A 13,625-nucleotide genomic window follows, 5' to 3' on the forward strand; every position below is an offset into this window, starting at 1 on the left:
CCTCACTGCTATTGAGTCCATCCCAATTCTTGGAGACCCTATGGGAGAAGGGAGAACTGGCCCTTTGGTTTCTAAAACTTTAACTCTTTACAGGAGCAGTAGCCTCATCTTCCTCCTGTGAGGCAGCTGGTGGTTTGGAACTGCTGACTTTTCAGTTAGCAGCTCGATGCACCACCCCCTGGGCGGCCCCCTCACACGCGCTCACAGCGTGCCATCCGTGCTAAATCAGGCTCAGCCCGCCTTTCTCAATGTGCCCATTCACTCCTTTCCCACAGTTTAATTCCAGGCGCTCTCAGGAGGGACTCCCTTGGACTGGGCGACATAATTATTTTTAATAATTAAATAGGTGAGTGACAGTATCTGTGCCGCAGGTCATGCCCATTCCCTTATGGACTTTCAAGAATTCTTTGTCGCCAAACAATCCCTCCTGTGAACCATGAAACTTGCCCTTCATTCCACGAGGCCCCACAGCCCCCCTGAATCATAAAGCTTTGGCCCGAACACACAGTGCACAAGTCTTTTGTGGACAATTTCCAGTCTTCTTGTTTGGCTTTGTGTATCCCTGAAGGCCCATGTGGAAAAGAGGGTGTGCTGGGCCGGGGCTTCCAAAAACCTGCAGTCAAACCCCTGCTCTGCCATCAGCTAGCGGCGTGACCTTGGGCAAATTACTTAACCCCTCTTGGCTCTATTCCCCTCCTGTGCAAAATGCATGTGAGCAGCTTTGCAAGGTCAGCATGAGGATGGATTGGTGGAGCATGGTTCGGCTGGGCCACTCGATGCAAAGCCTGGTTATAGAAAGCCCTGGAACCCACACACACTCCAGCCCCTCCTGTCCGCAGAGCAACAGACAGAAAAAGCAATAACAGGCTGGTTCTTGGAATGTGGGGAGCTGACAGCCAGATCCAAGGCAGAGCATTCTGGTTACCATGGTACCACCCAACTTCACTCGACACACATCCACCAAGCACCCAACGCCAGCACCCACTCTTTCAGCATAAAGATTCAAACCAAGTGACAAGGACAGCAAAGCCACACCCTGGTCTCCCACCTCCCTGGACTTCAGGCTCATGTTTCACCGAGTTGGAAACAAAGCACTAACGGGTTTCATGCTGACTGGGAATCTGCAAAGCAGGGCCGTGCTGGCACCTCAGGGCCAAGGTAAGAAAGTGGGGCTGTCCCCCAAAAGGCTGCTGCTCTACTTTCAGGGCTGACCTGATTTAGGTAAAATCTGGACAGCTCTTCTTAGCCAATAATAATGCAGCCGGCAGTTTATTATTGTCACCCGTGATGGATCTCATCCCATTAGCAACGCTGTGTGTGCAGGTGCTACAGCATTCTAGAAAATGTGGCCGGGATGCAGCGGGGCTAGTTCCGCGAGGTAACATTCTACCTTTCCCCCAGGTTCCTAGCACTGCTGACTCGGAGAGTCTAAATACACACACACACACACTCTCTCTCTCTCTTTCTCTCTCTCTCTCCCTCCCTCTCCCTCTCACACACACACCTAATCGCACTCATTTTCACACACACACACACACACACCACATACTAACAATGCTCTCTCTCACACACACACACACCTAATCGCACTCATTTACTCTCCATCCAACATACCACATACTAACAATGCTCTCTCTCACACACACACCTACTCACTCGCTCACACACACATACTCACACATACACACACACACATACTCTCAGACCTTCACACATACCTCAAACTCTTGCATGCATTCACACACACACACACACACACACACACACTCTCTCTCTCTCCATCTCACACACACACCTAATTATAATCACATTCATTTTCTCACGCACACACACATACTCTCTCCCTCACACACACACACCTAATTACAATCGCACTCATTTTCACACACATTCACATACACTCTTATACACCTCACATACACGCATGCTCACACATCCTCTTAAACTCACACATACTCACATTCTCACACAGACACATTCACACACACATATTCACATTTGCTCTCTCATACACACATGTCCTCATGTACCCTCTCACACTCACACACACACACTCTCTCACACTCACATGTACTCACACAAGCACACTCTCACTTTCACAGACACACACACACACACACACACACACAACCTAAACAAACAGACCCATCTCCCGGGTGCCAGCCACTGGAAGATAAAGAAGACCTAAGCTCATTTTTAAACTCGATTTCAATGTAAGATATTGTGGCTTCCCAAAAGGGTCCCTGGTAGCTAGGCACAGGGATGGTAACTGCAAGGCTGTTGGTCAAAACCAGCTGCCAGTCACTCCACAGGTAGAATGGATGGATGGCCCACTCCTGGCAGGGGCACAGTCTCAGAAACCTTATCTCGAGAGGCTGGGAGTCAAAATCCCTTAAAGGCAGTGGACTTGAGTTTGGGGTAGATTCATACACAGTTGCAAGAAATAAGCCAAACATTTTAAGCAAGAAGAAGAAAGATCTTGTTTGCCTCTTACATAATTTCCCCAGAGTTTCAAAATGATTGCATACTACTATGAGGACACAGACATGAATTCAGTGAAGACAGAGAATGTTTCAGTTGTGACAAAGCCCCTTACTTGGCCCTTGTATCTCTACACCCACTTCCCTCCTGCCCCATGTGTGTCAGAGTAGAACTGAGCCCCACAGGGGTTTGCACCGCCCAGAGAAGGGCCCTGCTTGTTCCTCCTCCTAAGCCGGCTGCAGCACCAGTATGCTCTCCTCTCTGATAATATCATCACTTCAGGGACGTTTTCTCAAAGGAGCCATATTGTGTGCGAGCTTTGGGGATTGCCCTTTTTTAACTCCACCATAGCCTCTGGAGATGTGTTGGGTTAGTTCTTTTTCGGTGCTGAGTAGTATCCCATGGCACGGACATACCACTGCTTGTTGAACCATTCACCCTTTGACATACTCAAAGACCCCCGGGCAGTTTCCAATTTGGAGCTACTACAAATAAAGATGCTGTGTGTGCATGCACATGCACGAATTTTCATTTATCTGGGATCAACACTGGAGAGCAGAACTGTTGGCCTGTCTTTAGTCTCTCAAGATGCAGACAGCGTGTTTTTCAATGTGTTCATAACGTGTTATGTCCGCCCATCCCCAGCAACGCATGCTTCAGTCAGCCTCACTACCTCCTTGTCGGCATTTGGTGTCGGCACTATTTTTCCATTTTAATTATTCCAATGAGCATGCGGAGAGATCTCATTATGGCTTTAGTGGGAACACACCCTCCTAAAGGCTAATGACGCCCAACATCTTTTCTTGCGCCTATTTGCCATCTGCATCTCTTCTTTGGAGAAATCTAGCTTCACGTCTTCTGCCCTTTTCCTAAGTGGACTGCATCTTTGGATTTTGTTAGTTTCTAGATACTAAAGATAGGAGACCATTCTGGCTACACAGCTTTCACACAGTTTACCTAGTCTAGGGATTGTCTTCTCATCCTCTCCACAGTCTTTCCACAGAACAAACATTTTCATTGTGATCAACTTTTCAATAATTTCCTTGTACGGACCATGCTTTGGTATCAAATCTAAGAACTAGATCTAGTCATGGATCTCAAAGACGTGTCTCCTGTATTTTTCCCCATAGGATTACAGTCTGTGCACCATTTTCAGTTAGATGAGATGTGAGGTGTGAGGCTTAAGTCACTGTGCGGGTTTGTGCTGACGGATCCCTTGTTCTGGCACCATTTGTTAGTAAGTCCATCTTCCCTCCATTGAGCCCTGATAGTGTAGTTGATTATGTACTGGGTCGGCAACTCTAAGGTCAACAGTTCAAACCCATCAGTTGCTCCTCAGAAGATAGATGAGGCTTTCTACTCCTATAAAAATTGACAGCCTTAGAAATGCTAAATAGGGTCACAATGGGTTGCAATCAATTCAATGGCAATGGGTTGTTCAGTGCCTCCATAGAATTTGCACTGTTCTCAAAAATCAGTTGAGCATATTTGTGTGAGTCTGTTTCTGGATTATTTGCCCTGTTTCACTGATCTCTGTGTTTATCCTCCCACCAATACTAAAACCCAGTGTCATTGAGTGAATTCTGCCTCATCGTGACTGGAGTACTTCAGAGTAGAATGGTACTCCATAGGGTTTCCACGGAGATTACCTTTCTGAAGGAGAATACCAGACCTCTTTCTCAGGTGCCTCTGGGGAGACTAGAAACTCCAGGCAGCCTATCAATACCACAGTCTTGACTATTGCAATTACTATTAGTAAGAAGTGAGCTATTAATATTACTGAGTCTTAAAATCAGGTAGTCCAATCCCTATTACCACATTCTTTTCACACTTAGTTTATCTATTGTAGTCCTGTGACTTTCCATATAAATGATAGAATAATCTGATCTACCTATGAAAACATCTAAAAATTAAACATTCGAGAATGAACACCTTTACTATGTTAACTCTTCTAATTCATGAATGTGGTATGCCACCCCATATATTTAGATTTTCTTTGATTTATTTCATCAGTGCTGTGTAATTTTTTAGTATACAAGCCGAGTGCATGTTTTGATTGATTTACAGCTAAGCATTTCATTTTAAGTTGATACATAACCCATGTCCATTGTTAATATCCATAAATACAATTGACTTTTGTATGTTTATCTTGTATCCAGCAACTGCGCTAAAATCATGTATTATCTCTAGAACAGTGGTTCTCAACCTTCCCAATGCCATGACCCTTTAATACAGTTACTCATGCTGTGGTGACCCCCAACTATAAAATTATTTTCATTGCTACTTCATAACTGTAATTTTACTACTGTTATGAATCATAATGTAAATATCTAATATGCAGGATGTGTTTTCATTGTTACAAATTGAACATAATTAAAGCATTTTGATAAATCAAAAAAACAATATGCAATTATATATTGTGAAATATTTATTTTTAATTAAAAATAAATGAAATTTTGTCTTGAAGCATGGTGTAGCACGGGTAACAGTTTTAATGTAACAACAGTAAACTACATTGCTACATTTTGCGACAGTATGGGTAAGAAGTAAAAGTCAGTGGGAAGGTTGAGATAGCTTCTTTCTCACCAGATCAGCACATCTGCATGTGGCCGGACCCCCCTGGAGACGGACAGAGGAGTGGTGTCTCAGTTCCTAAGACCATCGTTTGCTCTAGAAGTATATTACTGGATTTTCTATGTAGACAATTATTGAATTTGCATATCGGGGCAGTCCCGTTTCTTCCTTTTCTGATCTGTATGTCTTTTATTTCCATTTCTTGATTTATTTTACTGGCTAGAACCTCCAGCTTTACATTGACATGAGAGCACACATCCTTGCCTTGCTCCTGATCCTCAGGAAAAGTACCCCGTTTCTCGTCATGAAGTACAACATTAGCTATAGGTTCCTGTAGATGTCGTTGATCAAGCTAGGGAAATTATTCCCTAATCCTCTTTTCTGAGTAATTTTATCATGAATAGGTGTTGAATTTTATCAGTGTCTTCTCAGCACCAAGTGCTATGATCATGTGACTTTCTATCTTTAGCCTTTTATTACAATGAATTGAATTGAATGATTTTCTGATACTGAACCAGCCTTGCATCCTTGGAATGGGCCTTACTTGGCTATGGTTTATATCTTTTTTAATATGGCTAAATTTTCTTCGATAATATTTTTGCTTATTTTCATAAGGGTATCCATCTCTATTGCTATTATTATTTTGTTGCTGCTTTTTGTCCCCCGTTTAGTGTCCTGTCTTTGTTTTGAAACCAAGATAATGCTAAGAAGGTAAAACAAAGCATGGTGCCAAATTCACTGCCATCAAGTGGATTCCAACTCTTAAAAGCCCTAGAGAGAGAGTAAAACTGTCCCTTTGGATCTCCAAGACTGTGTGTCTTCACAGGAGCAGAAAGCCTCCTCTTTCTCCTGAGGAACAGGGGCTAGTGGGCTCAAAGTGTGCTGACCTTTCAACTAGCTGAATGCATCACCCACCATTCCACTAGGATAACACTAACGCCATCCAATGAATTGGGAACGCTAGTGTCTTTAGGGCCACGCTTTCAGGACTGGGGTCTTCCCTTCCTCCAAACTAACAACGTCTGGCTTCAGTACCAAGGACTCATGAAGTAACAAGGGCATGCTTTGCACAAAGCTGGTGCACAATAACCTGCAGGTACTAAGCCCCTTCCCACCCAGCCCCAGGCTCCACTGCAGGAACCCCTGGAGTTTGGTCACCCACCTCACCCTTCAGCTGGGAGCATTTTCATCACCGCGAATAGGAATAGACTGACATTGGATTCATTCCCAAAAGAGACTGGTTCTGCTAGCCGTTGCCCCAAACTTCCTGGAGTTTGAATTTGAGAGTCTTCGAGCAAATTAGTGACCTACCTAACTAAGCCAGTGACTTCAAAATCATTTCAATCCAATAAAATGGGAGAGTTAAAACTAGTTGCCACCTCATGTGTCTCCCAGGGTCACCATGCCCCAACGGGTTTCCAATGGCTTTTATTTCAGGAGTGGGTCACCAGGCCTTTCTTCCCAGATGCCTCTGGGTAAACAAAACTCCCAAACGGAGGGATTGGCCCACAATACAGATCCTTTATGTTGCCACATAAGGAAGGATGCTCAGAAAGACACGTGGATGTTCTGGACACATGTCTCCTATGCTCATCGTATTTCCCCTTGCTGGAGGCCACCTCCATGCTGGGGCGAGCTCATCCCAGGAAAGCCATTGTGCTCCTTCAAAGCAAAGGTGAGGTGGGTGTATCAAGGCCAGGGCACTATCAGAATCCCTGCCCATCAGTCAGCTATGTCCACACAGTACCTAAAGCATGAGCCCCACCGCCCCACCCCCATGGATCAGAGCTTGCCTGCACGTTCATTAGCAGCCTGTTCCTGACTGTGGCACCTTCCACGTCTTCTTCTTCGGCCCCGTCCCTGTACACAGCACCAGCAAGTCCCTTTGCAGGAGTTTTATTTTAAAACTAGGTTTTTCCACCTGGGATGGAAGCTCCTGGGGAGAGGTGCAATGAGACACAGTAGCCCCAGAGGCCTCATCACACATACACGACACACACATATGTACACACCCCAAATGCAATATGCCCCTCCAAAAAAACCCACTGGTATGAGCACACAAAACACACATGCACATGGACACACACCTGACGAAGATACACCTGTGCAGACACACATGCCAATAGACACTCATGCAGACAACACCCCTCCTTCTGGAGCAGTGGTCCTGAAGGTGATTCTTCAAACCGGGCTTTCCCCATTCAAAGTCTATCCTCCCCCACCAAGGCTCAGTGTGACCCAGGGGCACGACTGAGCCCTGCCATGGCATGGGGAGAGGGCAGGAGGGCAGAAGGGAGAGAATGAAGGCCCCATCCTCCACCTAGTGGATTCTGGGTATTTGTCCACCTGCTGCAGTCAGGGCAGCCTAACCTGTCTGCCCTTCTCTGCCATGTGCGCTTTCAGCACCTGCCTGGGAAAGTCCCGATGCTGGCCCCAACGCATAGTCAAACCTCTCACACAGATCAGGGTTCTCAGCCAATGTCTAATGCCGAATCTGGCCAGCTGCTGGCCAGTCTGGGCCCCCTTAGGGCTGACATCAGCTCAGTGATGGTGCCAGGGGCAGACCCACAGGCTGGGGAGGTGGCAGGCACGTCTCCGTGTTGAATTTCTGCAGCCAAGGGTCCAGTGTGGTGGCTTCTTATCCCCTGTGTCCACTGAGCATGCTGAGAAGGGCTCTGATCATGCACGATTTGAAATGATAATAATTCTAAGAGTGGGTTAATATAAATAGATGATCAAAATTAATTTCATCTGTCTTTGTTAATTTCTTGAAAGGGACTGCTGTCTCTTGTTAATGCTTCCCTAAGAATCGTCTAGACTGTCCCAGTCTCCAAGACGGCTAGAGACAGGGGGTGGGCTCAGCCTACCTTCAGGTCATTCAGTTTGTCTTGGATGCCACACACGCATGTGCGCACACATGTGAACACACACATACTCATGAACATGCACACGCACACATGTCCCCCTGTCCTCTTGGCTGTTGCTTTTTTCACTCGCACCCCCCCCCACCAGCTGTGCTACCCGCCACCATCTTCTCTTCCTATCTACACCCACCCTCCCTCCCAATCAGTTAGAAAGCTGATACTGCCACTCACACTAAACTGATCATTCCAGAAAGAAATCCAAAAACATGACAGATGGCTATCCTGAGCAGGTATGCATCCCGACCGTGCCGAAATCATAGCCAAAGAAATGTATCTCTAACGGTGGATCTACTGGCACGAGGACGTTGGAGAGCTAGTGCTGAATCGTGGCAGGACAGAACCTACACTGCAAGCTGATCCTGACTGGTCATCCTTTGCTGGGTTGTAGCACAGAACCGGAGTGGAGTCGGGCACAAAGGCAGTGCTTTCCGTAGAGATACAGGTGGTCTTTGCATCAACTCCGCCCCAAACACCTTGCCCAAGATGTAATGAAGAAGGAGACAGAGTGTGTGCTCCTGGGGCCTCTGGACTAGAGATCTGGTCTCTTCTCCAATGCCAAACAAAACGCCCTGCAGGTCCCTAAGCATTTCCCAGGCAGACACACGCCCGGGGCTTCTCAGCCAGGTTTCCACTCCCTTCCCAGCAGATGGTGAGATCACACAGGGCCAGAGGGTTCTACAAGGTGATTGGCGTGCCAACATCCTGCAGGCAGGAGTGCAATGGCAGGGTCTCAGGAGGAACACAGCTCAGGTGACTGCCCAGAAGTGGGCTGGGCCTGGTGGGAAGCCCCCTAGAGAAAGGACAGTGACTCTGAAAAGTCCCCGGGATAGAGCCAGGACAACTGAGGGCACACCACCCTCCCCTCCCCCACCCGAGGCTGAGGTCCACAAGACCAAACGCAGGTGGGCTCAGCATAACTGTCACTGACCTTTTTCTTTGGAGAGGGGTGGGGGCAGGAATATAGGAATACAGGGACAGACAAAGGAACACCCGTTTGCAGAATGCACAAGCTGATCTGCAGATGCAAGTCCACGCCCCACCCCCGCCGTCCAGGGTCCAGCAGGCAGCGGCCCCCTCTGTTGTCAACACAAGACTTGGACAGTCTGCCCTGCTCCCCTGAGTGAGCTCCACACCAGAGCTCCTCTGAAGCCTCTTGGGGTGACTTCTGAGATATGTATCAGCTCCTGAGATCCTACGCTATGTGGGTGCCAGCCCTTTACCAGCCCTGGGGCCTCCCCTCCAGAGAGGGAGTTGGGGGGGGGGGGAGGTAGAAGTCCTTCCCCTGGTGTCTCGATTAGTTCAGGCCCCATCCAGACTTCAGATGAAGACATGTGGGCAGCTGTCACTCTCCTGTCCCCAGCAATAGGACAGCAAGTCCTCTTCACGGTCAGGTCCCTGGTGCCAAAGAAGCATTTGCCCACTCTGATGTCATTACTGAGGTACAGAGCACCCCACCCCCAAGAGGTTTCCAGGAGGTGAGATCTAATCCTGCATGTGCCATGGACACCCCAGGGGGGCCATTGGTGGGGCAGGCAGCCTTCTACTGACACTCCCTGGAAGCCAGATTAACTGTGTTATGTAACCACCACTCCCCACTCCCAAGCCTCATGACTCACTGCTCCTTTGAATTCCTGGAAGGGGTCTTAGAGAAAGAGTCAGCGGCCCCCCAGCTGGTCCGTGGGGATAGGAGAGAGCCCCCACACCGCCTCCCCCTCAGAGAAGTCTGATTGGCATTGGAAGGAGAAACCCTCTGGAGCCAGACTTCAAACAGGGAAATCTAGATCAAGGATATATTTGGCTTTCCAAGCTAATCTTTACATCAACCTGGTCTCTACTGACTTGTAACCCTTTGAAGAAAACTTGGCACCTACGTGTTTGAAGCAGATGAGGCTTATGTAACCAAGAGAGGAGCCCCTGGGCTCTGCCTGCTTCCTGGTCTGTGGTGGGGTGGGCACTCCCAGCTTTCTCATCCATCCCCTGCCTCCAGACCCAGGTGAAACTGGCACTGCCAGACGTGCTCCAGGACCATGTGCTCCTCCCACAAAAATGCCCAGCAAACCTAGAACGCAGCAAGTAATCCAACCCCATGTTTGCCAAACACATTGCTTGTGGATCAGTGGGACTGAGTGCAATACGGCTGGGAGCTAGTCATTCCTATCACCACCCACTCAGGACACATGGTTGGGGTCGGAGAAGCTGACTGCTCTCTCTCCAGAGAGCCAGAGACAGCCATCTCAGAGAGGTGGGGAGCTGCCTCGGCTATGGAAGCAGGGAGCCCTGCTCCCCACAATCACCCTCTAGAGAACACACAAGCCCTAGGAACAAGAAGCTGCAAATACATAAACAGAAGACAGGCTGGCCCAGGTTGGGGTAGGCATGAGGGGAGGGGGCTGGGCCCCTGTGCCGGACCAATTGGAACTGTGTGCATTCACGCATGATTCTCTCCCCCGCCCCCCAATATTCACCGTGGGTTTGGCAGGTCCTGACGAGGGATGGATTCCAGTTGCAACCAACTGGGAGCCGCGGCTGAAAGTGGAGGAAGTAGGGACTCATCACTCGGAGTTTGTGGACGGAGCAGGACTCTGCTGGATCCTGGCCTTGCAGACCCAGTCGCTGTTTCCCTGTGGTGCTGCCCAGGTATGGGCAGGGTGCGAGGCCCCAGAAACCTGGGAGTGAGTGCCCATCCATGAAGAGAATGCTCCCTGTGATCCTTACACACCCTCACCGCCTGCCTCTCTCACACACACACACACACACATACACACACACATACAGCTTCCCAAACAAAAGTGGGAACTCACAAGACATGAGTATGTAAGATTAGGCAGAGTGACCCTGAGATACAGGATGGGAGGCAGCCCTTTTAGGCAGCCCTCGCTGACCTGAGGCTCACACAGGCTGTAGGTCAGATACTCAGAGCTGGGCAGAGCCAGGGCACGGCCCGAGGTCTGCAGGCACAGAGGCCAAGGGCAGCCCTGGTCCTCAGTGGCAGAGCACTCAGGCTGCCTGCTGAGCAAGCATGCCCTGCCAGCTACTCCGAATGAAGGCAACTGGTCAAGCTGCTGCGTCCCTGTCAAGAGTTCCCTTTCTCGCAGGAGCAGATGCAAAGTATCTTTGGCGCTCTCCTGCCTGCCTGCCGCTGCCCTCAGAGGCCAGACAAGGACTACTCTTGCAGGCTTCAGTAAGCCTCGCTCTCTCTTTCTCCCCCCTCTGAAAGAGAAAAGAAAAGGCTCTGCCCACAGCTTAGTTCAAGCCCAGCGCCCAGCCATTGTCTCAGAAGCCCCTTGGGAATGCCCAGCCTCCAACCTGGCCAGCCAGCTGCCTTCTGTCACCTTGTCACCTCAGAACACACTCCGCCCCAGGATCTGAGCCTGTCGCTCTTCAGCCAGGTTGGTAGCTCAGCAGCAAGATGCTCTCACTGCTACCTGGCTTCCAGGAAAGGGGCGGCTCACAAACACACCTTCACGGGCCAGCAACACACACCTCCCCGAATGCCTGGCCATGATGTAACACAGACAGTCCTGCCCAGACTACTCTGCTGCCCGGGAACTGACATCGAGAGACCAGAGAGAGCTCCCTTGGCCAGATCTGAAGAGGTCTAAGCTCTTCCTAATAGGCAAACCCACAGAAATCTGCCTGCTCCAGCCTGCGGGGTGGGGGTGGAGGGCAAAGGTCAGACTTCAAAATCACTGCAGGAATTTGGCATGCGCAGCATGCTCTAACAAAACCCCACGGAGGTATCCCTGGGGAGGCTTGAGAAGAACCCGTTTAATGAAGTGTGGCCCTAACAAAAAGGTTTCTTTCCATGGCCTCTCCTCTCCCTGGTCTTTAAAATGCAATCACACCTCCAGCTAGCAACTTCGCAATAAAAACATGTCGAGTCAAATAACTTGCTGGTACTAATCTAGTGTCTGAAGGCAGGCAGTTCAGGAAGCCTCAGGAGTTAGAAGGCAGGGCGGGGGTGGGGCTGGGGCTGGAGTGCGGTGCGAGATGGCTGGTCATCACAAGGCAGAGCATCTGGCAGAGACCCAAGGCCAGCCTCCAGGGTCCGGGCAGCGCGCCTGAGTCTGGGTCATATCGGAACAGGGCTCACTGCATATTGCTTTCATCCCAGCATCACAGACAGAGAACCTTATCTGGCCAGAGCACACTGTGTTGATCCCAACTGATACCCAGCTCAACCGAGTCATTATTAACCTCTTAACAGCCATGGTGACAAGCAAGACCGAACTACCTTTCGGAGGAGAAACAGAAGCTTTCCAGAAAAAAAAAAAAGGCAAATAACAACACGACTCTTTTCATTGGATGTCTGTCTTAAAGGGGGTTGATCCCTGAAGTGTTAAGTCTTCTGCTTCTACAGTAACTAGAAAGCATGCGGGAACACGGTCCCCTTTTTCCCCTTTCTATTTCTCAAAACCAAGGTGCGCTTGATTCTCCTTCAGCCCACTCTCCGAGCTTTTTAGGGGGGCGGGGGGCGCCAAGGCTGCCTGTTCTGCTCACTCAACCTAGAGTCCTTTTTCTCTCCAAAGCAGGAAGGCAGCGCATCCCAGTGGGCATTCTTAGAAGCGCATGCTGCTGGCTCTCTCCGCCTCTGCCTTGGTCCTTCCCAGTCTAGGTCCAACCCAGGACCAGACGCACCAGCTAGGCAGAACCCCCGGGCAGGCTGGCGATGGCTGGCGGTACCGGCCTTCCTGCTAAGGGGGCGACTTGTCCAAAGGCCCAGGTTGCAGAGGCACGGGCTGCAAGTGTTTGAGTGCCAAGAAAGACCAGGCAAAGTTTGCCGAACAGGGTCATACTGCGCGCCCTCACCTCGTACTCCGACTCCACACTTAAACCCTAAGCCTCCAGCCGGCCTAGGAGTACCAGACACAGAGGGGGCCACAGGCGTGCACGCAAAGGCTCTACCAGCAGGCAAATAGGCTGGGGGTGCCCCTGCGAGCTCCCTCAGAGTTCATGGGTCTCCTGGCCCAGCTGCACGCCAGCTGGGCACTCTGTCGGACCAGGGGTCACTGGCAAGCAGCTGAGTGGGCAGCTGGGAGGCAGGAGGCCCCTGCTCAGAACGCGGGCACTGAAGAAGGAAAGGGGCCCGCGGAGCATCTGTTTGCGCTGCTTTTCATCAACTCCGCGGCCCGTACAGCTCTCCCTGTCGGCCAGCGGAGCCCTGGCTTCCCCCAGGCAGCCCTGCTTCCCTTTCTGGTCCCCGAGCTCGCGGGGCCCAGGATTCAGCGGCTCGCCCAGAGCCCTCCCAGGGGAGGTGGCGTACTGGGGCGGCCGGCCAGGACACTGCGCTGCTGGCTCCAGCGTCGCGGGCGCGCCCGGAGAGCCTAGCTGCTCCTGGAGCTGAGCGGGGGCCCCTGGCTGGCCCTGGACGCGCGGCGCCCGCAAAACTGGCCGCTTCCGAGGGGTCCCGAGTACCCGGCTGCAGGAGGGCGCTCTTACCCGGCCCGGGGGCGCCCCGCCGGCCGCTCGCACGGAGAGGTGCGGGCCCTTCTTCACTACGTTGAGGAAAGAAAGCGCCTCTCCAACCAGCCCAGCACAAGCACACGCGCCCGCCCGCACTCGGCCACCGGCGCCGCCGGGACGCTCACCTGAGTCCTAAAAGCTGTTGAATCCACATGGTCACGTTTCGGGGAGCAGAGGCTCAGA

The 13,625-nt window shown here is 50.6% G+C and overlaps 1 protein-coding gene across 2 annotated transcripts in view; it reads right to left on the reverse strand.

Moving 5' to 3' along the window:
- Nucleotides 1–13,619, reverse strand: part of AJAP1 (adherens junctions associated protein 1) — a 142,463-nt gene extending 128,844 nt beyond the window's left edge. For both annotated transcript variants that reach the window (XM_004705205.2, XM_045299119.1), the window contains exon 1: nucleotides 13,568–13,619. In XM_004705205.2, the coding sequence (XP_004705262.1) occupies nucleotides 13,568–13,596 (29 nt within the window). In that variant the 5' untranslated portion in view covers nucleotides 13,597–13,619. The remainder of the gene's footprint in view (nucleotides 1–13,567) is intronic.
- Between the last annotated feature and the right edge of the window lie 6 nt (nucleotides 13,620–13,625).

This window comes from Echinops telfairi, unplaced genomic scaffold (genome assembly GCF_000313985.2).
Source record: "Echinops telfairi isolate 266 unplaced genomic scaffold, ASM31398v2 ScPeMD7_7457;HRSCAF=8495, whole genome shotgun sequence".
Taxonomy (NCBI): domain Eukaryota; kingdom Metazoa; phylum Chordata; class Mammalia; order Afrosoricida; family Tenrecidae; genus Echinops; species Echinops telfairi.